The 26,909-nt window shown below is 50.0% G+C and overlaps 1 protein-coding gene across 3 annotated transcripts in view; it reads left to right on the top strand.

The window, feature by feature from the left end:
* Spg7 (SPG7 matrix AAA peptidase subunit, paraplegin) overlaps positions 1 to 26,909 on the top strand; it is a 39,242-nt gene that overhangs the window by 2,998 nt on the left and 9,335 nt on the right. For 2 of the 3 annotated variants that reach the window (XM_085843530.1, XM_085843528.1), the window contains exons 3-10: positions 3,322 to 3,411; positions 11,190 to 11,431; positions 14,194 to 14,333; positions 15,188 to 15,290; positions 16,948 to 17,073; positions 17,496 to 17,658; positions 18,162 to 18,335; positions 25,462 to 25,586. In XM_085843530.1, coding sequence (XP_085699656.1) covers positions 3,322 to 3,411; positions 11,190 to 11,431; positions 14,194 to 14,333; positions 15,188 to 15,290; positions 16,948 to 17,073; positions 17,496 to 17,658; positions 18,162 to 18,335; positions 25,462 to 25,586 — 1,163 coding nt within the window. The remainder of the gene's footprint in view (positions 1 to 3,321; positions 3,412 to 11,189; positions 11,432 to 14,193; positions 14,334 to 15,187; positions 15,291 to 16,947; positions 17,074 to 17,495; positions 17,659 to 18,161; positions 18,336 to 25,461; positions 25,587 to 26,909) is intronic. The other variant, XM_085843529.1, reaches the window with a different exon arrangement.

The raw sequence follows: 26,909 nt of genomic DNA, 5'->3' as shown, positions 1-26,909 counted from the left end.
CTGTAACCTTTGGTTCTTTGTGCTGTGAGCTATGTTAGCCCTGTTCTGGATAATCTGAAGTGAAGTGGGTAGATAGGGGCTCTGAGCACTCCTTGGTCATCCTGCCTGTCCCTTCCCAGTGGGGGGACACGAGACTCCACTCCTCACCTGGGGGCTGCAGGCTGGTGTTGCCGTGGTTTGTTTGCTTTTGTTTTCTTGAAACGAGGCATTAATTTGCAGTCCAGCGTGGCCTTGAACTTATAATCCTCCTGTTCTCACCTTCCAGGTGCTGGGATTACAGGTATGTGCTACCAGGCCTAGACTTCTCTTTGCTCACTTTAAGTGTTGTATTTTGTCTCTCCGCTCCCCGCCCCGTGTGTGTGTGTGTGTGTGTGTGTGTGTGTGTGTGTGTGTGTGTGTGAGAGAGAGAGAGAGAGAGAGAGAGACAGAGAGAGAGAGCGTGCGCGAGCAAGCATGTGCGCACGAAGTGCAGAGATACTTCCTGTGGGTTCTAGGAATTAAATTGAGGTCATCAAGCTTGGCAGAAAGTCCCTCTGCCTCTTGAACCATGTTATTAGCCCTCATTTACAAAATCTAAGTGGTGTGGCCTAGTGAGATGGCTCAGCAGTTAAGAGCTACTTTTCCAGAGGAACCAGGTTTGGTTCCCAGCACCCACGTGGCAGCTCACAGCCATCTGTAATGCCTACTCCAGAGGATCCAACCCCTTTGTCTGGCCTTCACGAGTGCTGCACACACAGAATACAGCTGTTCTTGCAAAACACCCACATATGGAAATCACTTTATCTTAAAAAAATAAACATTAAGTTGTGTTCCATTGTTGTTGCTGTTGTTCTTTCTGGATTGCTTTTTTTTTTTTTTTTTTTTGGTTTTTCGAGACAGGGTTTCTCTGTATAGCCCTGGCTGTCCTGGAACTCACTTTGTAGACCAGGCTGGCCTCGAACTCAGAAATCCGCCTGCCTCTGCCTCCCGAGTGCTGGGATTAAAGGCGTGCGCCACCACGCCCGGCCCTGGATTGCTTTTTAAAACAAACAAGTTATTTAATTATTAGGAGACAGGGTTTCTCTGTGTAGCCCTGGCTGTTCTGGAATTCTGTAGACCAGGCTATCCTCAGACTCAGGTCTTGCCTCTGCCCCCCAATGCTGGGATTAAAATTCTACTGACTCTCTGCTTTAGCTCAAAGGACATTCGGGTTTGTGCCATAATTTAACTCCTTTTTTGCCCAGTTGGAGTGAGGAACAGTGGGATGCCTCGACCCTAACTTGAAGGGAACAGCCTGTGTTGGCAGTGGGCTCACCTGCTGAGTTTCATTTGAATTTCTTCCCATGCTCTGACCGATGTGAATCGGACACATAATACACCTCTCCTGCCAGAACTTCAGTGTGGACTTCTAACGGGAAGGAAGGCAGTTTTGCTTCTGATTGTTTGTTTGTTTGTTTTTGAGTTTCTTTATGTAGCCCTGACTGCCCTAGAACTCACTCTGTAGACCAGGCTGGCCTTGAACTCCCAGAGATCTGCCTGCCTCTGCCTTCCAAGTGCTGGGATTGAAGGCGTGTGATACCACACCTGACAATCTGCTAAAGTCGTTATGAAGAAAATTATACTTGGGGCTGAACCTGTGGCTCCTCTCCAGAAGACCTGCGTTAGTTCCCAGCACCCACTTGAGGCAGCTCACAACAGTCTGTGACTCAGGAGTCTGACTTCCATAGGAATAGGTATGCACGTGATACACATACAAGCAGGCAGGTGAAACACTCAGAACAAATTTGGTTTTAGTTTTTTTAATCAATTTTTAATTTTTTGTTCATTTGAGGGTTTTTTTTTTTTTTTTTTTTTTTTTTTTTTTGTCTGTAATGGGGTTTCTCTGTATCTCCTTGACTGTCCTGGGACTTGCTTTGTAGACCAGGCTGGCCTCAAACTCAAGAGATCTGCCTACCTCTGAGTCCCAAGTGCTAAAAGCATATGCTACCACACCTGGCTAAAACTATTTATTTATTTTAAAAAGAAACAGACTTGATATCATGGTGACTTTTCTCTCTGATCTGTTGAGACTTTGGACAAATCCAGGCCTTTCCTGGTGTGCGTGCCACCTTCTGCCAGCCTGTCCTTGGCAATGGCAAGGGGGCTGCTACTGTTACCACAGATGCCAACATCATTGTGTCATGTATCTGTATAAACTCAATTAAAACAGATTTACATCATTCTCTGTTAACGCATGATATTTTCAAACTTACGTCTGTAACTTTTGTGTGTGTGTTTAGGGATTAAACCCAGCACGTGTTCTACCACTGAACTACATCCTGTAATTTTTTTCTCTCAGAGAAGACAATTTAAAAAAATATTTTTTGTTTTTGTTTCCTTTTTGGAGACAGTCTTTCTTTCTTTCTTTCTTTCTTTTTTTTTTTTTTTTTTGGTTTTTTCGAGACAGGGTTTCTCTGTGCAGTCCTGGCTGTCCTGGAACTCACTCTGTAGACCAGGCTGGCCTCAAACTCAGAAATCCGCCTGCCTCTGCCTTCCAAGTGTTGGGATTAAAGGCGTGGCCACCACTGCCCGGCTGGAGACAGTCTCATGTAGCTCAGTACAGCTTATTTTGTAGCCCACATGGCCTCAGTCTCTGCCTCAGCCCTCAGGGTGCTATGTTACAGGCATGGGTTACTGTGCCTGGCTAGCCAGCTTGTTGTTTTATCTTAAAACATTTTCTAGGTTTACTTATTTTACGTGTGTAAGTGTTTTGCCTCCATGTTTGTGTGTGTACCACATGTGTGCCTGCTGCCCTGAGCAGGCAGAAGAGGGTGTTGGATCCCCTGGGTCTGAAGTTACAGATGCATAACCGTAAGCACCTATGTGGGTGCTGCGAACTGAACCCAGGCCTTGTGCAAAAGTAACAAGTGCTCTTAGTTACTGAGTCATCTCGCCAGGCCCCATTTAAAGATTTAAGGCGTGTGTGTGTGTGTGTGTGTGTGTGTGTGTGTGTGTGTGTGTGTATATCCGTATCCAGGTGCCTACAGAGGCCTGAAGAAGGTGTTGGATTTTTTTGGAGCTAGAGTTACAGGTGGCTGTGATCTGCCAAACTTGGTGTCCTCTTATAAGAGACGTATGTTCCAGCCACTAGCTATCCAGTTTAAATAGCAAGGATACGTGTCTCTAATTAATAAATAGCTCATTATTCTATCATGAGCAGACACTGTAATAGTGTCCATGCATAGAAGGAAATGCTGCAATATCTCCCATGCAGCGACTCTGAGAGCAGAGCTTTGAGTTTCCGTCGCGATGTTATTTGTGGACCACTTTCTCGTGCAACTTGATGATTTTTTTTTCTTATAGGTAGCACTTTGTATTTTAATACCTCAAGGATGAAGCAGAAGAATAAAGACAATGATAAACCCAAAGGCAAGACCCCTGAAGATGACGAAGGTATGCATGCCTCCTGCTCCAGTGCGCCTGGTCCTCTTGTGTCTCCTGTGCTCTCCTCTTAGCAGGGCGAGGCTTATTAAGAAAGGCACAGTTGATCACTTGTCCCCATGTGAACTGCCCTACTTTTGTGATTATTGAGTCCTTTGTTCTGTTTTAGAGATGCCTCTGTGGACACCTAAGTCTCTCTGTCGTAGTCAGGCAGACAGCTCTGTGATTCTGCACAGAAAGGGCAAATCTTAGCTCTACCTTTGTCCTGGGAGTGGGAACCTTGGTGAGCCCAGCCCCATGCACACTGCTCAGTGTTTTCACTGTTCCTGGGTGCTTTACATGAGCCGGGAGATCTGGGAGGACAGGACAGTGAGCGGAGCAGGTCTACAGGGGCAGCATCACCACCATTTACCGCCACTGCTGCCCAGCCCCAGGGGTCCCAGGTCCTAGCCTCAAGTGCAGAATCTGAGGCCTCACATGTTAGGTCTCAGCGTTCTGGAGCTCAGACCGTGCAGGAGTGTAAAGCGTGCCGAGAATAAAGTTTGAACTGCACTGCTGGAAGTTCTGAAGCAACTGATGGGGGTTTAGTTGTTTTGGTTTTGTGTTGTTGTTTTTGTTTCTCTGTCCCTGACTGTCCTGGAACTCTCTGTAGATCAGGCTAGCCTCAAACTCACAGAGATCAGTCCTGCCTCTGCCTCCTGAATGGTAGAACTAAAGGCGTGCACCACCACCTCTGGTAAAATGAAGTTTTATGCAGTGTTGGGAATCAAGTTAGGCAAGCACTGTAACTACTGCGGTACCCGTCCAGCCTCACACGGCTGCGGCTCCCGTCCAGCCTCACACGGCTGCGGCTCCCGTCCAGCCTCACATAGCCTTCAGCATCCGAAGCTCACACTGGTCCTCCTGCCTCAGGGCAGTCTTTCTGTTGTCTTTTTTTTCTTTTTAAGTAAAAGATTTGTTTTAATTTTATTTTTTAAAGATTTATTTATTTTATGTATATGAGTGTTCTACCTGCAGGTACACCTACACACTAGAAGAAGGCATTAGATCCCATGATAGATGGCTGTGGGTGCTGGGAGTTGAACTCAGGACTTCTGGAAAAACAGTCACTGCTCCTAACTGCTGAGCCATCTCTCTGGTCCTGTTTGTTTGTTTGTTTGTTTTGTTTTGTTTTTCAAGACAGGGTTTCTCTGTGTAGCCCTGGCTGTCCTGGAACTCACTTTGTAGACCAGGCTGGCCTCGAACTCAGAAATCCGCCTGCCTCTGCCTCCCAAGTGCTGGGATTAAAGGCGTGCGCCACCACTGCCTGCTTCTCTGGCCCTGTTTTAATAAAGTTTTTAATTTAATTTAAAAATTTTTATAAATTTTATGGCATTTGTGGTTGTTGTGCATCTGTATCTGTGTGAAGATGTTGGATCCCCTGGTACTTGAATTCCAACAGTTGTGAGCTGCCATGTGGGTGCTGGGAATTGAACCTTAGTCCTCTGGAAGAGGAGCCAGTGCTCTTAACCACTGAGCCATCTCTCTAGCCTCTTGTTTTGATTTTTTTTAATTTTTTTATGTTTTTGTTTATTTTTTGAGAATTTTACACTATATATATGTGTGTGTGTGTATATATTTATACACATACATATATATAGTATAAAATGTATATATGTATATGTATGTATATATATACACACACACATATATATAATTTATTTTTATTTTATGATCATTGATCAATCAGTGCTTGCCTGCATGTATCTGTGTGAATACATCAAATTCCACAGAACTGGAGTTACAGACAGTTGTGAGCTGCTGTGTTGGTGCTGGGAATTGAATCTCCGGCCTCTGGAAGAGCAGCCGATGTTCTTAACCACTGAGCCATCTTTCTAGCCCCAGTACAATGTTCTTAACCACTGAACCATCCTTCCAGCCCCAGTACAATGTTCTTAACCACTGAGCCATCCTTCCAGCCCCAGTACAAAGTATTTTTGGTCATAGTCTTTCCTTTTCCCCAATTCTTCCTCGATCCTCCCTCCTACCTTTCCAACTTCATGTCCTTTCTCTCTTTTAAGACAGAACAAACACATAGTTTGTCCTGGGTTGGCTGACTCTTTCCAGGCACTTGGCCAGCCCTGGAGTGTGGCTTATATCCCCGGCCATTCCCTGGGGAAGACCGACTTCCCCTTTGCAGCAGCTATGAATTGCAGATAGGGTCTTGACTAGGAGTGGAAATCTGTGCCCACTTCTCTTTCACTAAGATTGTTTTTGTTTTGTTTGTTGTTGTTTTAGACAAGCCTTACTGTGTATCCCTGCCTGCCCACTGTGCAGTCCAAGTGGGCTTAAAACTTGAAGCAGTTCTTTGGCCGCAGCCTCCTGAGTGCGAGGTTACAAAGCATTATATTCTGTACGACTCTCCATCTTAGCAGCACTGTCTCCTAAGGGGAGACAACTAAAGTGATGACTGGATGAGAGGTCATGAGGGGTGAGGAGTTGGGGGAAGGGGAACATGAGGAGGCTCAGCTTTACACAGCTGGGTATGTGAACACAACTGTGTTTCAGACATAGCTGTTTCATCTTACTGGCTGTCTCTCCAGCCTGTCCCTGGCAGGTTTTGAACTCACTATGTAGTTGAGGATGATATATGTGCATTTTTTATTTTATGTGCATCAGTGTCTGCCGGCACGCATATCTGTGTGGGAATGTTGGGCACCCTGGAACTATAATTACAAACAGTTGTGAGCTGCCATGTGGGTACTGGGAATTGAACCTGTGTCTCCTAGAAGAGCAACCAGTGCTTAACTGTTAAGCCAACTCTCCAACTCATGAGCCCCTACTTCCACTCCTAAGTGCTGGGCTTGAAGGTAGATGCAGCCATGCCTGACTTTGATTTTTTTTTATATTACTTATTATTATTTTAAGACAGAATTTCACTGTGTAGTTCTGGTTGGCCTGGAACATACTGTGTAGATCAGGCTCACAGAGATCCACCTGTATCAGTACTCCAGAGAGCTGGGATTAAAGGTGTGTGCCACCACATCTGGCTCTGTTATGGTATTTTGGTAGTTTTTACTGTGTAACCAATGATTTCTTTAACTCTTGATTTTCTGCTCACCACCTCCCAATTACTGGCATTACAGGAATGTGTTACTGATAAATACTTCATCTTTAATTATTGCATGTGGGTGTTTTGTCTGCGTGTCTGTCAGTGTACCTGGGCGTGCAGTGCCAGAAGTAGATGCAGACCTGGAACTGGAGTAGCATGGTTGTGAGTGGCCACATGGTGCTGCGTCCTCGGAAGCACAGCCAGTGCTGTGAGCCACTGAACTGTGTCTCTAGACTGTATTCTACATTTTATTATTTTTATTTGTGTCTGATGGGACAGGGGCATGCATGGCACAGTGTGCTTGTAGAAATTGGGAAACAGCTTATGGGAGTTGGTTCTGTCCATCCAGCTTGTTGGTCCAGGTCACGAAGCTTTGCAGCAAATGCCCTGACTTGCTGAGCTTTCTTGCTAACCCTGGAGTTGTCTGTGTGTGTGAGAGAATTCGTGTGAAGCATATGTGATTGTGAGTTTTGATTTTTGGTTTGTTTTTAGAGACAGGTCTTACTATGTAGCTCTTGTTGGCCAGAACACACATAGATCCATTTGTCTCTTCCTCCCAAGTGTTGGTATTATTCATGTACCTGTGTATGCAGCTGCTGAGAGTAAAGGGCCTTTGATCCTTCTGCCTCTGCCTACCAAGTGCTGGGATTAAAGGTCTATACCAATCCACTTGATATCAGCTTATTTTTAAATATTACTCATTTCAATAAATGAATTTGTGTAGAGAGAGAATTGGACTCTTCAGTGGATGAGGAAGATATTAACGTTTGGGGCAGATGGGAGCAAGTCCTAGCTATGCCTGATGCTCGTATGCTGCAGGTGTGGTGTTGGTCTGTAGCCCCCGTATGCTGCAGGCGTGGTGTTGGTCTGTAGCCCCCGTATGCTGCAGGTGTGGTGTTGGTCTGTAGCCCCCGTATGCTGCAGGTGTGGTGCTGGTCTGTAGCCCCCGTATGCTGCAGGTGTGGTGTTGGTCTGTAACCCCCGTATGCTGCAGGTGTGGTGTTGGTCTGTAGCCCCCGTATGCTGCAGGCGTGGTGTTGGTCTGTAGCCCCCGTATGCTGCAGGTGTGGTGTTGGTCTGTAGCCCCCGTATGCTGCAGGTGTGGTGCTGGTCTGTAGCCCCCGTATGCTGCAGGCGTGGTGTTGGTCTGTAGCCCCCGTATGCTGCAGGCGTGGTGTTGGTCTGTAGCCCCCGTATGCTGCAGGCGTGGTGTTGGTCTGTAGCCCCCGTATGCTGCAGGCGTGGTGTTGGTCTGTAGCCCCCGTATGCTGCAGGCGTGGTGTTGGTCTGTAGCCCCCGTATGCTGCAGGCGTGGTGTTGGTCTGTAGCCCCCGTATGCTGCAGGCATGGTGTTGGTCTGTAGCCCCCGTATGCTGCAGGCGTGGTGTTGGTCTGAGCCCCGTATGCTGCAGGCGTGGTGTTGGTCTGTAGCCCCCGTATGCTGCAGGCGTGGTGTTGGTCTGTAGCCCCCGTATGCTGCAGGCGTGGTGTTGGTCTGTAGCCCCGTATGCTGCAGGCGTGGTGTTGGTCTGTAGCCCCCGTATGCTGCAGGCGTGGTGTTGGTCTGTAGCCCCCGTATGCTGCAGGTGTGGTGCTGGTCTGTAGCCCCCGTATGCTGCAGGTGTGGTGCTGGTCTGTAGCCCCCGTATGCTGCAGGCGTGGTGTTGGTCTGTAGCCCCCGTATGCTGCAGGCGTGGTGTTGGTCTGTAGCCCCGTATGCTGCAGGCGTGGTGTTGGTCTGTAGCCCCCGTATGCTGCAGGCGTGGTGTTGGTCTGTAGCCCCCGTATGCTGCAGGCGTGGTGTTGGTCTGTAGCCCCCGTATGCTGCAGGCGTGGTGTTGGTCTGTAGCCCCCGTATGCTGCAGGCGTGGTGTTGGTCTGTAGCCCCCGTATGCTGCAGGCGTGGTGTTGGTCTGTAGCCCCCGTATGCTGCAGGCGTGGTGTTGGTCTGTAGCCCCCGTATGCTGCAGGCGTGGTGTTGGTCTGTAGCCCCGTATGCTGCAGGCGTGGTGTTGGTCTGTAGCCCCCGTATGCTGCAGGCGTGGTGTTGGTCTGTAGCCCCCGTATGCTGCAGGCGTGGTGTTGGTCTGTAGCCCCCGTATGCTGCAGGCGTGGTGCTGGTCTGTAGCCCCCGTATGCTGCAGGCGTGGTGTTGGTCTGTAGCCCCCGTATGCTGCAGGCGTGGTGTTGGTCTGTAGCCCCCGTGTGCTGCAGGCGTGGTGTTGGTCTGTAGCCCCCGTGTGCTGCAGGCGTGGTGTTGGTCTGTAGCCCCCGTGTGCTGCAGGCGTGGTGTTGGTCTGTAGCCCCCGTGTGCTGCAGGCGTGGTGTTGGTCTGTAGCCCCCGTGTGCTGCAGGCGTGGTGTTGGTCTGTAGCCCCCGTGTGCTGCAGGCGTGGTGTTGGTCTGTAGCCCCCGTGTGCTGCAGGCGTGGTGTTGGTCTGTAGCCCCCGTGTGCTGCAGGCGTGGTGTTGGTCTGTAGCCCCCGTGTGCTGCAGGCGTGGTGTTGGTCTGTAGCCCCCGTGTGCTGCAGGCGTGGTGTTGGTCTGTAGCCCCCGTGTGCTGCAGGCGTGGTGTTGGTCTGTAGCCCCCGTGTGCTGCAGGCGTGGTGTTGGTCTGTAGCCCCCGTGTGCTGCAGGCGTGGTGTTGGTCTGTAGCCCCCGTGTGCTGCAGGCGTGGTGTTGGTCTGTAGCCCCCGTATGCTGCAGGCGTGGTGTTGGTCTGTAGCCCCCGTGTGCTGCAGGCGTGGTGTTGGTCTGTAGCCCCCGTGTGCTGCAGGCGTGGTGTTGGTCTGTAGCCCCCGTGTGCTGCAGGCGTGGTGTTGGTCTGTAGCCCCCGTGTGCTGCAGGCGTGGTGTTGGTCTGTAGCCCCCGTGTGCTGCAGGCGTGGTGTTGGTCTGTAGCCCCCGTGTGCTGCAGGCGTGGTGTTGGTCTGTAGCCCCCGTATGCTGCAGGCGTGGTGTTGGTCTGTAGCCCCCGTATGCTGCAGGCGTGGTGTTGGTCTGTAGCCCCCGTATGCTGCAGGCGTGGTGTTGGTCTGTAGCCCCCGTGTGCTGCAGGCGTGGTGTTGGTCTGTAGCCCCCGTGTGCTGCAGGCGTGGTGTTGGTCTGTAGCCCCCGTATGCTGCAGGCGTGGTGTTGGTCTGTAGCCCCCGTATGCTGCAGGCGTGGTGTTGGTCTGTAGCCCCCGTATGCTGCAGGCGTGGTGTTGGTCTGTAGCCCCGTATGCTGCAGGCGTGGTGTTGGTCTGTAGCCCCCGTATGCTGCAGGCGTGGTGTTGGTCTGTAGCCCCCGTATGCTGCAGGCGTGGTGTTGGTCTGTAGCCCCGTATGCTGCAGGCGTGGTGTTGGTCTGTAGCCCCCGTGTGCTGCAGGCGTGGTGTTGGTCTGTAGCCCCCGTGTGCTGCAGGCGTGGTGTTGGTCTGTAGCCCCGTATGCTGCAGGCGTGGTGTTGGTCTGTAGCCCCGTATGCTGCAGGCGTGGTGTTGGTCTGTAGCCCCCGTGTGCTGCAGGCGTGGTGTTGGTCTGTAGCCCCGTATGCTGCAGGCGTGGTGTTGGTCTGTAGCCCCGTATGCTGCAGGCGTGGTGTTGGTCTGTAGCCCCCGTGTGCTGCAGGCGTGGTGTTGGTCTGTAGCCCCCGTGTGCTGCAGGCGTGGTGTTGGTCTGTAGCCCCCGTGTGCTGCAGGCGTGGTGTTGGTCTGTAGCCCCCGTGTGCTGCAGGCGTGGTGTTGGTCTGTAGCCCCCGTGTGCTGCAGGCGTGGTGTTGGTCTGTAGCCCCCGTGTGCTGCAGGCGTGGTGTTGGTCTGTAGCCCCCGTGTGCTGCAGGCGTGGTGTTGGTCTGTAGCCCCCGTATGCTGCAGGCGTGGTGTTGGTCTGTAGCCCCGTATGCTGCAGGCGTGGTGTTGGTCTGTAGCCCCCGTGTGCTGCAGGCGTGGTGTTGGTCTGTAGCCCCCGTGTGCTGCAGGCGTGGTGTTGGTCTGTAGCCCCGTATGCTGCAGGCGTGGTGTTGGTCTGTAGCCCCGTATGCTGCAGGCGTGGTGTTGGTCTGTAGCCCCCGTGTGCTGCAGGCGTGGTGTTGGTCTGTAGCCCCCGTATGCTGCAGGCGTGGTGTTGGTCTGTAGCCCCCGTATGCTGCAGGCGTGGTGTTGGTCTGTAGTGCACAGCATGCACTTCACTGCCTGTGCCTACAACTTTTCTGGACTTGGAGTGCAGCCTTCTCTACAAGGCAACAGCATGGTGTTCCTAGGAAGACTTTTGACTGTAAAAGTTATTACATGCCATTAGCAGTGGGACCACTACTTCCTCGGAAGTGACTTCAGGGAATAAAGTCCCAGTACCTGCAGACAGCACATGGGTAGCATTTGTCAAATGGATCTCTCCTTTGGCGGTGGAGTGAAAATGGGGTCTCTCTGTGTACTGCTGGCTGTCCTGGAGCTCTCTGTGTAGACCAGGGTGGCTTTGAACTCATAGAGATCATCTTGCCTCTGTCTCCAAGTGCTGGGATTAAAGGTGTGCACCACCATGCAAGGGCTAGGGTAACTTGAAAAAAAACAAGTTACCCAGGATTCATTAGGACATAGACCCTTCCCTCCAGTGCTGAGCATTCCTAAGGAGGGAGAGAGAAGTGAGAGCCTGCCCGAGTGAGCCCGAGTGAGCCTGTGTGTGCCTGACTCATGATGGCCTTCTCCTCCCCATGTTCCCTTCAGAAGAGAAGAGACGAAAAGAGCGGGAAGACCAGATGTACCGAGAGAGGCTGCGCACCCTGTTCATCATTGCTCTCGTCATGAGCCTGCTGAACTCCCTCAGTACAAGTGGGGGCAGTATTTCCTGGGCTGACTTTGTCAACGAGATGCTGGCTAAAGGCGAGGTGCAGCGTGTGCAGGTGGTGCCCGAGAGTGATGTGGTGGAAGTCTATCTGCATCCTGGAGCTGTGGTGTTTGGGCGGCCTGTGAGTCGGGGTGAATACATTGGAAAGACTGGGAAAATTGGGAGTGTCCCCTTTTCTTCTTCTTCTTCTTCTTCTTCTTCTTCTTCTTCTTCTTCTTCTTCTTCTTCTTCTTCTCCTTCTCCTTCTCCTTCTCCTTCTCCTTCTCCTTCTCCTTCTTCTCCTCCTCCTCCTCCTCCTCCTCCTCCTCTTCCTCCTCATCTTCTTCCTCCTCCTCCTCCTCCTTCTTTTTGTTTTTTGGGTATTTTTTGTTTTGTTTTGTTTTGTTTTTGAGACAGGGTTTCTCTATGTAGCCCTTGCTGTCCTGTAACTCACTGTGTAGACCAGACTGGCCTCGAACTAAAAAACTGCCTGCCTCTGCCTCCCAAGTGCTGGGATTAAAGGTGTGTGCCACCACTGCCCAGCAAGTGTCCCCTTTTCAATCAGCCCTTCAAGGTGGGCTTGTCTGGTTGTCTTGAATAGGATGTGTACAGAGCAGGGCTTACGGCAGGCTGGGCTGTGCCTGTTAAGCTGGGCCTTCAGGAAGGTAGTCAGAGGATTGCCTGGCAGGAAAGACAGCTCTGATGGCGGCTCAGCGTGGGAGAGATGGAAATAAGTGAGGATTGATTCCAAACAGTAGCTGCCTGATATTTGGGGTAAGGAAATGAGACCACTGCAGCCCTGAAGTGGTGCTGGGCTAATCTGGGCATGTGCAGGGCTGGCAGGGAAGTCAGAAGGAAGGAGCTTTGTCTCACGTCCCGAGGGTCTGGGAGAGCTGAGGTGGCAAGGAGCTGCTGTAAGCAGTTTGAGACATAGTTCTTAAGGGGATGGTCAGTAGGGATGGATGCAAAATAGATGATGAGCTGTCAGTCTGAGGCCTGCTGACCCCACAGTCAGCTCTGCCCTTTGAGGGCTATGAGGGACACACACACACACTGGGGAGGGGCTAGAACTCAGAACAGTAAGGCAGTTAGGGGTTGTGCTCATAGCAGGCTGTGAGCCCTGGAGGAGTATGGGATAGGGGAAGGATTCAGATCTGGCAGGAAGTGCCCCACCCCCCAGGGTGGGAGTAGTCAGTTGAAGCTGTGGAGAGTGACTTCAGAGGACAGCCAAAGTGAAGGTGAGTCTCACCATACTCTGTTTATGTTCCTAGAGTGAGTGAGCCTCTTATGTCTCCCCCCAGTGCCATAACCATTACTAAGTCCTGAAAGCCCACTTGCAAAGCTGTTGTCTCAAATACAATAAAAGATAGGATTCTTGTCCATCTTTCCTGGTTATTTCTGAGTGAGCCTTGAAACTATTTGAGTATAGGATTCACTAGGACTCTGTTTTTTGTTTAGCTTTTGTTTTTTAAAGCCAGGGCCTTAAATATTTGTATCTCTGGCTGGCCTGAACCTTTCTATGTAAAATAGGCTGTCTCTGCCTCCCAAGTTCTGACACTAAAGCTATGTGCTATCACACTTAGCCAGTGGACCCTGGATTTTTTTTCTTTTATCTCCTACTCATGTTTTATTTGAGGTTGGGTGCAGGAGAATGTACTGAGAGGTCACCCCGGTCTTACATGCTCATGTAGCCACACCACACTGCAGACACAGGCAGTATCTACTGACTGGAATGAGCCTGTTCTTCCAGCATAGTGTATTTTCTTTCAACAGACATGTTCTGTACCCCAAAAGAACAACTTGTGATTCTTCTTACCTGCATGTGGGTGGCGTGAATGTCATCTGGTCGGTCACTCTGTGCTGATAATTTAGAAGAATTGGGGACATGGGATCAGCACACACAGTCACACGAGCTGAATCCAGTAGCCACAGAGATGAAGGAACAGCGAGAGAAGCACCTCCTCCAAGGTTGAGCAGAGGTGCACAGAGCGCTCTGCTTTGCTGGGGGCCTGGGGGAGACAGGCCCAGGGGTCCAAGAGCACTGCAGATGGATAATTAGGGTTTGGATAGAGACACTTTGTTCTTGAGTCTGGCGTAGTTAAGAGCGTCAGTTCAGCCCTTGTGTGGGTGTTAGAATGGCTCGACATTTGGGGAAAGCCAGGTCAAACATCTAGGGTCAGTAAGGGAATCCTGAAAGTATGACTGCCCCGTGCTCATCTACCGGGCAGAGGGAGGCAAGGCAAACGGCGGCTGAGATACGTAACTGCCTCCTGGCTGGCGCCTGCACCAGTTCACCCTGAGCATGGCAGTGTGAAGACTTCTCTGCGGCCATAGGGCTGGCACCCATCACCAGTTGTTGGCTCAAGTCAAGTCCGGAAGAGCATTAGAACTTGCGCTCTCACCAGGCGTGGTGGCCACGCCTTTAATCTCAGCACTTGAGAGGCAGAGGCAGGCGGATTTCTGAGTTCGAGGCCAGCCTGGTCTACAGAGTGAGTTCCAGGCCAGCCAGGGCTACACAGAGAAACTGGAAACGGCGGCAGGGTGGTTCATTCAGGGGGATTTTGAATCCAAGGCCACTCTTGGGTTACACAAGCAGATTATTGTATCACAAAACAAAACAAAAACAGTGAAACCTGAGACTGGTGACCTAGATTGGCCTGTCTTCTGCAGGTGCCTGTCCCTGTGGGGAGTCGCGTGTGGCAGGGCAAAGGGTTACTTAGTGCAAAGCATTTCCCTCAGAAAAGGCATCTCCTGAGGTTAGGCTGTACCTGAGGAACAGAACTTGTTAGCCATGGAAGTCCAGTCTACCAAATGTCCTCTTTGGACCACTGTTGTCACGTAGTGTGCCAGTGCTGAGTGCTGACCTGTCACCCTCTCTCTGCCCACTCTCCTTTTGGCCCTCAGCGGCTGGCCCTGATGTATCGGATGCAGGTTGCAAACATCGACAAATTTGAAGAGAAGCTTCGAGCAGCCGAAGATGAACTGAACATTGAGAGCAAGGACAGGATTCCCGTGTCCTACAAGCGGACAGGATTCTTTGGGAAGTATGTTAGTTGTTCCTTGGACTTGACCTGACCCAGCTTGACTTTGCAGTGAGACACACTGACCAGATTACGTCTTGAGCTGCCCTCGCTGATGGTTGACTGTGTCCCCAGGGAAGTTTCTGGCAGTGTGAGAGTGCAGGGATGTGGAACTTGTACTGTCTTTAGCTGTTGGTGGGAGTTCTTAACTAAGCACACTAGGGATGCTGTTTTCTACAGAGGAAAACAGAACAGAAGGGATAGAAAGGCTGATAGTAAATAGAAATTCTTTCGGAGGCATCTTAACACTGTTTGGTATAGTGTGAGTCCACGAAACCTATAGGTGTTACTAAAGCAACAAAGATGGAATCCTGTGTCTAAAGCGAGTTTACTGTGGGTTTATGACCTGAGATGTGGCGATCCAGTATCTAGCAAGCATGCTTTTGAAAATGACTTCCTCTAATCTGCACAGCCCAGATGCTGAGACCTCCCACCCTGAGGCTGTCTGCTTTATTGTTAGGTGACAGGGAGGTACAGGGCAGGGCACAGTTCCAGGGCACAGTGGTCCTCCTCTTTATAGAACTTAATTCTGTCATGTCTTTTTTGTTTTTGGTTTACCAGTTGAAATGGCAAAATATGATCTGTTGGCCATAGGAGAACCTGCTTTGTTGGGCATTGTCACATAGCAGAATAGAATGTACATTCAACTAAACACTTGACAACCTGTGTGGAGAGGAAAGTCAGTCACAGTGGGACAGGGAAGCATGTCTGCTTTCTGCCTTGGCCTCAGACCCAGAGGTCCTGGTTGCTAAGGCTCTGATCCATCAGTTACCTGACAATGACTTCCAATCCCATAACTGCCTTTTCTTTTTACCCAGTGCCCTCTACGCCCTGGGGATGACAGCCGTGGGCTTGGCCATCCTGTGGTATGTTTTCAGACTGGCGGGGATGACCGGAAGGGAAGGCGGATTCAGTGCTTTTGTAAGTTGTGTGTTGGCGTAAGAGCTTGAATCCTTCCCGAGAGTCCATGGAAAGTCCCCAGGGTGCCTCAGACGCAGATCCTCCTATCTCTGCTTCCAGAGTAGTGGGATTAAAGCCGTGTGCCACTTCCAACTGGGGAAAATGAGCTTTTTACAGTGGCTAGATAGAAGCCGTGACCACCAGCTGTCTCTCGTGCTCGGCTGACTGGAGAGTGGGATAAGCAGTGTTACACTTTCTGACATGGGGGCCACTGAGCCCGCTCTGCATAGGGAGCTGTGTTCTGTGGCTCTGATGAGCTGGGAGGTGGGGCTGCCGTGACCACCAGCTGTCTCTCGTGCTCGGCTGACTGAGAGTGGGATAGCCAGTGTTACACTTTGTGACATGGGGGCCACTGAGCCCGCTCTGCATAGGGAACTGTGTCCTGTGTCTCTGATGAGCTGGGAGGTGGGGCTGGGTTGTTTTTTTTCTTCCTCTCTCTCTCCTTAGTTTCTCTTATTAGCCAATAAGAGAAACATTAAAATTTGCTTAAAGAGCCGGGTAGTGATGGTGCGTGCCTTTAATCCCAGCACTTGAGAGGCAGAGGCAGGCCTGGTCTACAGAGTGAGTTCCAGGATAGGCAGGGCTACACAGAGAAACCCTGTCTCGAAAAAACCAAAAAAAAAAAAAAAAAAGTTTTTTTTTGTTTTTTTTTTTTGCTTAAAGTATAGCCATTACATAGGAAAACTCCCTTCCTCCTCGGGCTGTATCTTAGAAAGTGTACTTTTCACCCCAGGGCTTCTCCATGTCTCAGGCCTGGGCTGGGGCTTAGGAGGTTCCTTCCCACCCGGGAGTGCCTGGGTTTTCACAGAGTGTAAGCATATTTCTGTCTCCGTAGCTAAGAATACTTTCCCTTCTTGGGTGGTGTTGGTAATTAACCCTGCTGCCTTGTACATGCTGGGTGGATGCTCTGCCACGGGGCTGTGCTCCTTACCCCACGAGAGGTTTGTGTTTTCCTTCTCTCTCCCTCTCTCTCAAGGCAAGATCTCACTATGCTGCCCTGGTGGCCTGGAACTCTGTATAGACCAGGCTAGAAGGAACTTAGAGAAGTCTACTTGCCTGCTAGGATTAAAGGCATGAGCCACCACGCCCGGCGAGAGTTTGTCTTTATTCATTTATCTTTTTGAAGTTTACTTTATGTGTGTGAGTGTTTTGCCTGCATGTATGGTTACCCCATGCATGCAGCGCCCACAGAGGCCAAAAGAGAGTGTCATATCTCCTGGAATTCATCTGGAAGACAAGCGTCTATGAGAAAACTGTCTCTATGTGGGTGCTAGTAAGTGACCTAGTTAGTAAGTGACCTAGTCTTCTGTAAGAAAACCAAGTGCCCTTAACCACTGACCCACCCATCTCTCCAGCTCGAATTTTATAAAAGAGAAATCGCTGCGTGACTTTCCTCCTAATATAAACAACACAAACCAAAGATTTCCCCTGTGTGTTTGAAGCTGTCTGTGATCTGCATCCTAACTGAGGGAGTAGGCTTGTAGGCTGGTCCTCCTGGACTGTGAGAGGAAGCGGTTGTACCCAGGATGGATGTAGGGGTTTGTGTCAGGTCAGGCAGGTAGCAGCTTCCCTGTTTGCTAGGGATGCAGAGCTTCGTTCCCTGACTCTTTCTGCACAGAATCAGCTTAAGATGGCACGTTTCACCATTGTGGACGGGAAGACAGGGAAAGGAGTCAGCTTCCAAGATGTAGCAGGAATGCATGAAGCCAAGCTGGAAGTCCGAGAATTTGTGGACTATCTGAAGGTGAGTGAGACTTGTACGTTCCGCCAGTGAGAGGTGAGTGCTGGTGACGTGTCTTCTCTCCAAGGAGGAAGGCTGTGGTGAGCAGACACTTTGACTGTGAGACTGGAATCCTATGGGTGGGATGGAATGGGCTAAGGGTGACTTTGTCCTCTCATGGGTACTGTAAGTATGTGTCTGTACCTGGGAAATCAACAGTGCCAGGATACAGCTGTCCGTCCATCAGAAGAGAAGAGTGTCAAGCCCACTTCAATTGGACCATCTTTTCTTTTGGAGCTGTGGCCATATGAAGCTTTTTGCTTTTTTCTGGACGCACTGAAACTATAGCTGGTTCATGACTATCATAGGCTACTCTTCATGTAAGTCACTTAAACATTCTCCGTTAAATGCTGAGTCCTTAGTGTCGCATGTCTATTCCTGCCTAGAGCCCAGAGCGTTTCCTTCAGCTCGGTGCCAAGGTTCCAAAGGGTGCCCTGTTGCTGGGGCCCCCTGGCTGTGGGAAGACGCTGTTGGCCAAGGCAGTAGCCACGGAGGCTCAGGTGCCCTTTTTAGCAATGGCTGGCCCAGAATTTGTGGAGGTGATTGGAGGTAGGTATGGGCTGAATGTGTGGGCAGGTTCGCTGGCCTAGTGCCTGGGATGGCTTTCCATATAGCCCTCCCTAACAAGAGGAGCTGAGTGGAACAGAGAAGGACAGACAGCCCAAGTTAAAATAAGCTTTGGGCCAGGCAGAGTAGTGGTGGCGCACGCCTTTAACCCAGCACTTGGGAGACAGAAACAAGCAGATCTCCAAGTTCAAGGCCAGCCTGGTTTACAGAGTGAGTTCCAGGACAGCCAGGGCTACACAGAAAAACCTGTCTTAAACCACAGAATAAGCGTTGGCCCACATCAACATGGTGGTTATATGCCTTGATTCCCCTTTCACTTGTGGCTTGGGTAACTAGGATGGCAAGATGCCGGCTACTTCTGGTTCATCTGAGAGAGTAGTCATTTAGATATAGTCAACTTTAGTGGAAGATTTTGCCTGGCTGTAACCCAAAAATAGGTTTTAATTTCCTTTATCTGTCTATCTTTTGACACTGTGTTCCCGCAGGCCTGGGAGCTGCCCGAGTGCGAAGCCTCTTCAAGGAGGCGCGAGCCAGGGCCCCTTGCATAGTGTACATTGATGAGATCGATGCTGTGGGAAAGAAGCGCTCCACCTCCATGTCTGGGTTCTCCAACACGGAAGAGGAGCAGACCCTCAACCAGCTCCTGGTTGAGATGGACGGTCAGTGCTCAGCATGCGCCACTGTGTACTGTGTGTGCACAGGAAGAGACTCTCACCCTCGTCAGAGGGACGGATCAGGTCACGGTTTCTCTTCTAGCTCCTAGGGCATCACTGGTAGGAGTATTATTTTTCCTCAGTCACTATTGTGTATTGCTGTCCACTCCTGCCTTCATGAGGACATTACACAGAGAATAATCTAGATGTTAAGATCTAATAGCAAGTCACCTTAAGAATTATCTATCAGCCGGGCGTGGTGGCGCACGCCTTTAATCCCAGCACTCGGGAGGCAGAGGCAGGCGGATTTCTGAGTTCGAGGCCAGCCTGGTCTACAAAGTGAGTGCCAGGACAGCCAGGGCTACACAGAGAAACCCTGTCTCGAAAAACCAAAAAAAAAAAAAAAAAAAAAAAAAAGAATTATCTATCAATTTGCTACCTTTAAGAAAGTCTGCTTTGAGCCGGGCGTGGTGGCGCACGCCTTTAATCCCAGCACTCGGGAGGCAGAGGCAGGCGGATTTCTGAGTTCGAGGCCAGCCTGGTCTACAAAGTGAGTTCCAGGACAGCCAGGGCTATACAGAGAAACCCTGTCTCGAAAAACCAAAAAAAAAAAAAAAAAAAAGAAAGTCTGCTTTGGGCTGGTGAGATGGCTCAGTGGGTAAGAGCACCCGACTGCTCTTCCAAAGGTCCAGAGTTCAAATCCCAGCAACCACATGGTGGCTCACAACCATCCGTAACGAGATCTGGCGCCCTCTTCTGGAGTGTCTGAAGACAGCTGCAGTGTACTTATATATAATAAATAAATAAATCTTAAAAAAAAAAAAAAAAAAAAAAAGAAAGTCTGCTTAGCCAGGCAGTGGTGGCACACGCCTTTAATCCCAGCACTTGGGAGGCAGAGGCAGGTGAATTTCTGAGTTCAAGGCCAGCCTGGTCTACAGAGTAAGTTCCAGGACAGCCAGGGCTGCACAGAGAAACCCTGTCTTGAAAAACGAAAAAAGAAAGAAAGTCTGCTTAGCCCGATGGTGGTGGTGGTGCAGGCCTCTAAGCCCAGCACTAGGGAAGGAGAGGCAGGCAAATCTGAGTTTGATACCAGCCTGGTCTACAGAGTGAGTTCCAGGACAGCCAGGGTTAAATCAAACACATCAGAAACAAAACGGAACAAAACCCATCAGCCTTGGGAGCTGGAGGTGGCTCAGTGGCTAAGAGCACTTGTTGTCCTTACAGAGGGCCTGGGCTTGGTTTCCAGCATCTACACGATGGCTCACAAGCATCCATGACTCCAGTTCTGTGGCATCCGATGCCCTTGTAACCAGTGGGTCCCAGGCACACAGGAGACACACATGACATAATTGCAGGCAGAGCTTTCATGCACGTAAGATAAGTAAGGGTAAGGGATTCAGCTTCTCTCTCTTTTCCTTTTCTGTACTGGGAAGTAAATCCAAGGCTCACACGTGGTCAGCTCTGTCTTCATCTGCAGTGACGTTCAGTAGGCTGGTCTGCTCAGAAGGAAGCTGGGACTGAGTGTAGACAGCTGGCAGTGAGGCCTCCAGGCTGTGGTCCCTCAGTTTCTCTGTTGTGTGTCTCTCTGCCCTTGGAGGGGGCATTGAGCACAGTGTCGAGATTCTTGTATTTTAGAGGGGCCAAGTGAGACGCTCTGAAGGAGACCTCAGTGGTGTTGCTTTTCTTTGTAATGGAGAAGCCCAGTGGGAGAGATGGGAACTTTATCTTGAGCTATTTCTAGAAGACTCATTCCTTAAAAGATGTTTTTGAGAATTAGATTAATATGGTTTATTTGTGTGTGGAAAGGGGCACATGCCATGATGGGCATGTGGTCAGAAGGCCACTCTTAAGGAGTTGGGTCTCCCTTTAGTGTATGGGTCTTGGGGGTTAAACTCAAACCATCAGGCTTGGCCTAAGGGCATTTACCAGCTGAACCATCTCTCTCTCTCTCCTCTTTTCCTTCTCTCTCCTTTTCCCTCTTTCTCCCTCTCTTTCTCCCCCTCTCTCTCTCCCTCTCTCTCTCCCCCTCCCTCCCTCCATCCCTTTCTCTTTCCCTCTCTCTGTGTTTGATTTTATTTGTTGTGAACATTTTTGTAGTTAAAAATAAATTTGCCAATTATAACCTCATGGTTTTGTTTTTGTTTGTTTGTTTGTTTGCTAGTTTGGGGTTTTTTTGAGACATGGTATCTCTGTGTAGCCCTGGCTGTCCTGGGATTCATTCTGTAGACCAGAATGGCCTTGAACTCAGAGCTCCACCTGCCTGTGCCTTTGAGTGCTGGGATTGAAAGCATGAGCTACCATGCCCAGTTTATGGTTTTTCTTTTAGTTTTGAGACAAGGCCTCACTGTGTAACCCTAGCTGGCCTAGAACTTGATACACAGACCAGGCTGACCTACAACTCCCAGGGACTTGCCTGCCTCTGCCTCCTGAATGCTGGAGTTAAAAGGTGTTTACCAGCGCTGCCCAGACCTGGGATGCGTCCTTAAGGCCAGGTGAAGCATTAACATGGCGGCCTTCAAGGCAGTGCATACAAAACACCATGTCCTTCGAGGTGGACAGAGGTGGAGAGTGGGAGGACACGTGATGTCCTTCATACATCGGCACACACTTGCACACATGCACATGGGTAAGTGTATGCTACTCTCACACAACGCATAGAAGAGTTCACCTCCTAGCTCTTGTGTTATCAGATGGGCTGGTGCACATTATTTCATGAACTGTGAAGTTGCTACAGGTTTACCATAAGCAAGGGATGGGTCTGATAGCGATGAGGAAGCGGAGTGCATGGCTGAGAGGCCACGAGGAAGGGGGCAGGCTCGAGCTGTCCCATAGCCCTCCTAGTTTCTGTCCCTTTTGTTGTCCAGTTGTCTATCAGCATTTTGATTCAGAGCCCACAGGGCGGGCAAGCAACAGAGACCCCAACAGCTGCTTCGCATACCGCAGAAGTGCTCAGTGTCAGGTTTCCAGAGCATTAAATGCCTTGGAGACCTGGGTCAAGTCCCTGTGAAGAGCAGAGGGCTGCTGGAAACTCAGGGATCCTGAGGACCCAGCCCAGGGACCTGGCATGGAGGTCTTTCTTGTCTCAGCTACGGCTCTGTGATTAGTGCAGTGAAACTGAACATGTGTCCTTCGTCCCTCAGAACACTGGCCAGGCGTCCTTGGCGTGAAGGAGGCTCCAGTGAACCTTCTCCTGTGGCTCTTCCGCCCCCTGCCCCGAACCTCAAAGAGATATTTTATTTAAATAAGGGCTTCGATGGATTTCATAACGTTAATACTCAACCAGTTACACTGAAAATCTGCCAACAGGTTTGTTACCTTACACAGTTAAAGACAGGGCCACCTTTCTCAAGAGTCTTGAGTCCGCTAGAAAGCAGAACGTTTTCTGAGCTGGATTTCTCTGAACTACTATAAAAATAGCTGTTTGTCCCCAAGAGTTGGCTGAGGAACCCTTTGCTTGTCACGTTGGCCCAGCACTAACAAGTCTCTTTGTGCGCTCACAGCTGTGTATGCTGGCTCCTTCAGACGCCCTGAAACTAGTCTTTGTCGTCTCCGCAGGAAGAGCAGTTTCTGTTCTTTGGCGTGCGGAGGATGGAGTTGAGGGGACGTTGTGCTGCCCGTGGGAAACTCACCAAGGGGCTGAGAGACCTAGTCATGGAGGCCCCAGCCCAGCACAGGCTGTAAGCTTATATAAGCGAGCCTCAGGCCAGCACCTCTTTCCCTCTGCTTACCACGAGGTCACCTGGCCACAGGTGCCTTGGAGAAAGGGCTTTAACATGCTCTGGTCTGTTGTCACATGTGCAAAGGTTTATGTTTTAGAAACAAACAGTGTAAACGTTGATTTCATATGAGAGTCATTACAAAATCCTAGCAGGGCCGGGCATGGTGGCGCACACCTTTAATCCCAGTACTTGGGAGACAGAGGCAGGTGGAACGCTGAGTTTGAGGCCAGCCTGGTCAACATAGCAAGTTCCAGGCTAGCCAGAGTTACATCATGAAACCCTGTTTCAAGATGGAGGGTGGGGGGTGCGATCGGGGGTGGGGCATGAAGAAAATCCTAACAGGACTTGGTGACTGGCTCAGTGTAGAGTTCTTGCCTTGTGTGCACGAGATCCTGGGTTGTATCAAAAGTTGAAAGGAAGAAAGGCTGGAGAGATGGCTCAGCAGCTAAGAACACTTGTAGCCAGTCGTGGTGGTGCATGTCTTTAATTTCAGCACTCAAGGGATCTGTGTGAATTCAAGGGGAGCCCCATCATGGCTTTTATTGCATCTAGGCAGCATCTTCATGGTAGCACTGAGCATATTTTGCATGGCTGTGCCCTGGAAGGATACATTTCCTCGTAACTGTGAGACACAGCCTAGGACTCAGCTGTTGTTGTACCCTGCCAGCAAAGAGTCCTCTGACCTGTGAGACTGCAAGCACCCTTAAGTGGGGTCACTATGGGCCAAGGCCTGGGTGATGCCAGGCTTGAAGCTTACTGACAGATAGCAACACTGGCCTGGCTAAGAGCCATGTTCACATGTAGCCACAGCTAATGGGCATTCCCCCACCCCAGACTAAGGTTAAACGTGAGCACCCGAGTGAGCCTCCACTCTGTGTGGGGACGGCTCTTTATTGCTGCTATGTGTTAATAAATGTTCTGTTCCTCCATGTCGACGTTGTCAGGGTATGGCCAGCTTCTCTTTACTACTGGGATCCATTCCCCATGTCTGTGTTGCTGCATTTCCTAACCACCCACCTCTTGGGTATATTCTGCATCCATCCACCACACAAACCTTTCAGCCAGCTTAGATGGCTTGAGAGCTTTGGGGGATTCTTCTGCCTCCACTCCCTGACTTCCCACGGCAGTACTGGGATTAGAGAGCTTGGGTTGTGCATCTGGCTCTTGCAGGAGTTCTGAGAATTCAAGCTCAGGCCTCAGGCTTGCAAAAGCAAGTGTGGGTGTTTGTCCCCCCTAAGTGAGCTCTCTCCAGCCCCAGTCTTATCTCTTTTGTTTAGTTTTATTTACTTGTTTGGTTTTTTGTTTGTTTGTGGGGCAAGGTCTCACTGTGTAGCCTTGCCTGGCCTGGAACTCAGAGGTCCACCTGCCTCTGCCTCTAAAATGCAGGTTGAAGGTGTGCATCATGATGCCTGGCTCATGTGTCTGAGACACGGTCTCATATAGTCTAGGCTGGCTTTGAACCACTTATGTAACTCAGGATGATTTTGAACTTCTGGTCCTCTTACGTCACCCTCTAAGTGATGGGGGTGCAAATGTGTGCTGTCATACCTGGCTCCTTTGTTTATGTTTTATTTTGAGACAAACTGACTGGTTGCCCAGGATGGCCTTGAACTTGCCATCCTCCTGCATCAGCCTTCTATATATCTGCACTTCTATATATCTGGTGCACTTTTGTATGTTGTCAGTATGTTCCTATATTATTGTGTATGTTATTCTGTATTTCAGAATTGTAAGGCATCTGGACAGAAGGCAGTGAGAAAGCATGAGTTGCTGGGTGTGGTAGAGCATGTCTGTAATCCCAGTTCTCAGGTGCAAGGGCAGGCAGATCTCTCTTGAGTTGAAGGCCAGTTTCATCTATTCAGCAAGTTTCAGGCCATCCAGAGCTACTGAGAATGTGTCTCATTAAAACAAGAAAAAGAAGCCTGAGCTGAAACCAGGCAGGTCTTCAGCCAGGGTGTTTGGTGTGCATCTCTTAGCCGCCACACTCTGTGAAGCGTCTCGGCTCCTGCTGTCTGTGTCATCACCCTACCAAAGGCTCGGGTGTCCAGAGGGACCTTGGGCCATGGCAGAAGGACACGTCTGGTGGCTCTTTCAGTCTAAACTCATTTTTAAAAAGTCAACATTGTCTTTAGTTGTCTGCTTGGCTTTGGGAAGGTGACCCTCTGCCTTACTCTGTCCTTGAGGCTCAGTGGATTATTGTCGTTGTCATGGTTTGTCAAGTTTGAAATGTGAAAGGGAGACTATGACTGCCCTCTTTCTATCCCTCCCTCCCTCCCTTCTTCCTTCCTATCTTTAGTTGAGAGTCTCATGCATTCGAGGCTAGTCTTGAACTCCGTGTGCGCCTGAGGATTACCTTGAACTTCAGCTCATGCTGCCTCCAGAGTGCCAGTGTTACAGGTGTGCACCACCCACCACGCCTGGTTTGTGCCGTGCAATGACTGAAGTGAGGGCTTCCGGCATGGTAGACATTCCTCCAACTGACTACATTCTTAACCTTCTGGGTTTGGAGGTTGTCTGTCTGTCTGTCTGTCTGTCTATTTGTTTGTTTGTTTGTTTGTTTGTTTTTGAGAGGGGAAGGGTCTTGGCTGTCCTGGAACTTGCCATACAGTATAGACCAGGCTGGCCTAGAACTCACAGAGCTCCTGCTGCCTCTGCTTCCCAGGAGCTGGGAGTAAAGATGGTGTGTGCCACCACGCCTGGCTCAAAACTTTGTGTGGCTGTTGGGTTTGTTGTTTTGTGGTTTTTGTTTTCTTCCTCAGTCATCTAGTCCAGGATCTGGGTGGTTCCTGAGCCACTGTTTATGTATGAGTATCTTGCCTGTGGGTTTATATGTGTGCACTACATGTGTGCCTAGTGCCCATGGATGTCAACAGAAGGCATCACATCCCCTGGAACTAGGGTTAAAGATGGTTGTGAGCCTCCTGATGTGTGTGCTGGGACCCAAACCTGGCTCTTCTGCAAGAGGAGCACTGTTTTTAATCCGAGTCCTCTCTCCAGCCCCATTTTCAACATTTTAGATAAAAAACATCACACCTAAACCCAGACATTCAAGTGTTAGATACCACACAGGAAAGATGGCTGCCGCTCAGCAATAACCATAGCTCCTTGGGAAGAACATTTACTATTCCCTTCTAGGAGACTTTGGGCAGTTCTGCCTCCACATATGGCCAAGGGAAAGTGCTGTTGTTAGAAAACAAACAACTTTACAGTTTTGGCGTGACTTTGATTGGAAGCCGTTGTGAAAGTGTCTCCACCTCTTCGGTCTGTCCAGACGGAGTGTGGTGTCTTTTTCCCTGGGCCTTTACTCCCCCCCACCCCCCACCCCCACTGTGTCCTGAAGGTGGTAGTCACTAGGAAAAGCCATTGTCGAATTCCGCACTCCAAAGGCCACTGTATCTGCTCTGTTCTCTCAGGAATGGGCACCACAGACCATGTCATCGTCTTGGCATCCACCAATCGAGCTGACGTTCTGGACAATGCTCTGATGAGGCCTGGGCGGCTCGACAGGCATGTCTTCATTGATCTTCCCACGCTCCAGGTCAGAACTGCTGGGATGGATGGGGCAGGAGGTTTCCGTGGCCTGGGCCACACCTTTCCTCCCCTGCTTGGGACAGCAAGCTCTGCTGTTACAGCTGTCCTGGTTCTTTACTCTAGGACCTAGGCTGGCTGTGACACTGTTATGCCCCTCGGGGCCCAAGTGTCTACGCCCTTCTGGCTGCCATTATGCCCAGTGTCCTTTTGGAGTTGGGTTTGTTTGCTTTGATTGTGAGACAGAGTCTTTCTGTGTACCCCAGGCTGGCCTTGAACTTAAGATCCTCCAGCTTCAGCCTCTTGAATGCTGGGATTCCAGGGCCCTGAGGGTGTGGCTTGCTTGGTACCTACTCATTGTTCTTTCCTAGTTTCACAGTGTGCTAAGTTTTGCCTAGTATGTTCTATCTTCATCTTTGAATATTTGCAGTTGACTGCACTGGTCTAGTTGAGGAGGGTTTTTTTGTTTTTGTTTTTGTTTTGTTTGTTTGTTTGTTTGTTGAAACAGGGTTTCTCTGTTTAGCCTTGGCTATCCAGAGATCCACCTACCTCTGCCTCCCAAATGCTAGGATCAAAGGCATGTGCTACCACTGCCCAGCTTAAGTTGAATTTCATAATAAATTCTTTCAAATCAAGATGAGGCATCTCCAGCCTGGTCTACAAAATGAGTTCCAGGACAGCCAGAGCTCTACAGAGAAACCCTGTTTTGAAAAATAAAAAAGATGAGACATCTCCTCCTTTCATCTTGAAAACTTTGTGGGAAACCTTGGGATTTTCATCCCTCCCTTAGATTGAATTATTCATTTTTATGTGTAGAAGAGTTTGCCTGTGTGTGTGCCTAGTGCAAGTGTCAGAAGAAGATCCCCTGCAGTTGGGGTGAGAATTGGTTGTGAACCACCGTCTGCAGCAGAGGAACCAAGCTGGGGTCTTCTGAGTGACTCTCCAGCCTCTGACCAGCTTGCCTCTCGTAACTACACCTGACTTTGTCCTGGAAGTGTGTTGGCTGATGAAAGCCCTGGGAACCCGGATTTTCTGGCTGATAACCTCTTCCTTACAAGCTTCTGTTTGCTCCGAGGTTTAAGAGCCTTCATTACCATCTTGAGAGCAGGGATTGAAGGTGTAGGTAGAGGGTCCGTGTGCCACTGGACAGAGGTGTATGGGGCAGCCCCAGAATTTGCCACTCAACAAGAGCAAAGCTGCACTGTCTCCTGACAGTGTCAGACAGTTTGCGTCAGGATCCCGAGTGCGTGACTGGAGAGGTGACATCTTCACCATGCGTGGCATGCTCTCTTGCATTCTATTCGCTTATTCTCTCTTCACCTTTAAATCGCTG

Source organism: Mus caroli, unplaced genomic scaffold, assembly GCF_978045245.1.
Source record: "Mus caroli unplaced genomic scaffold, Mus_caroli_1 scaffold_10, whole genome shotgun sequence".
Lineage (NCBI taxonomy): Eukaryota > Metazoa > Chordata > Mammalia > Rodentia > Muridae > Mus > Mus caroli.
The sequence above is the reverse complement of the archived record's forward strand: the minus strand, read 5'-3'. Positions and strand labels throughout refer to the sequence as shown.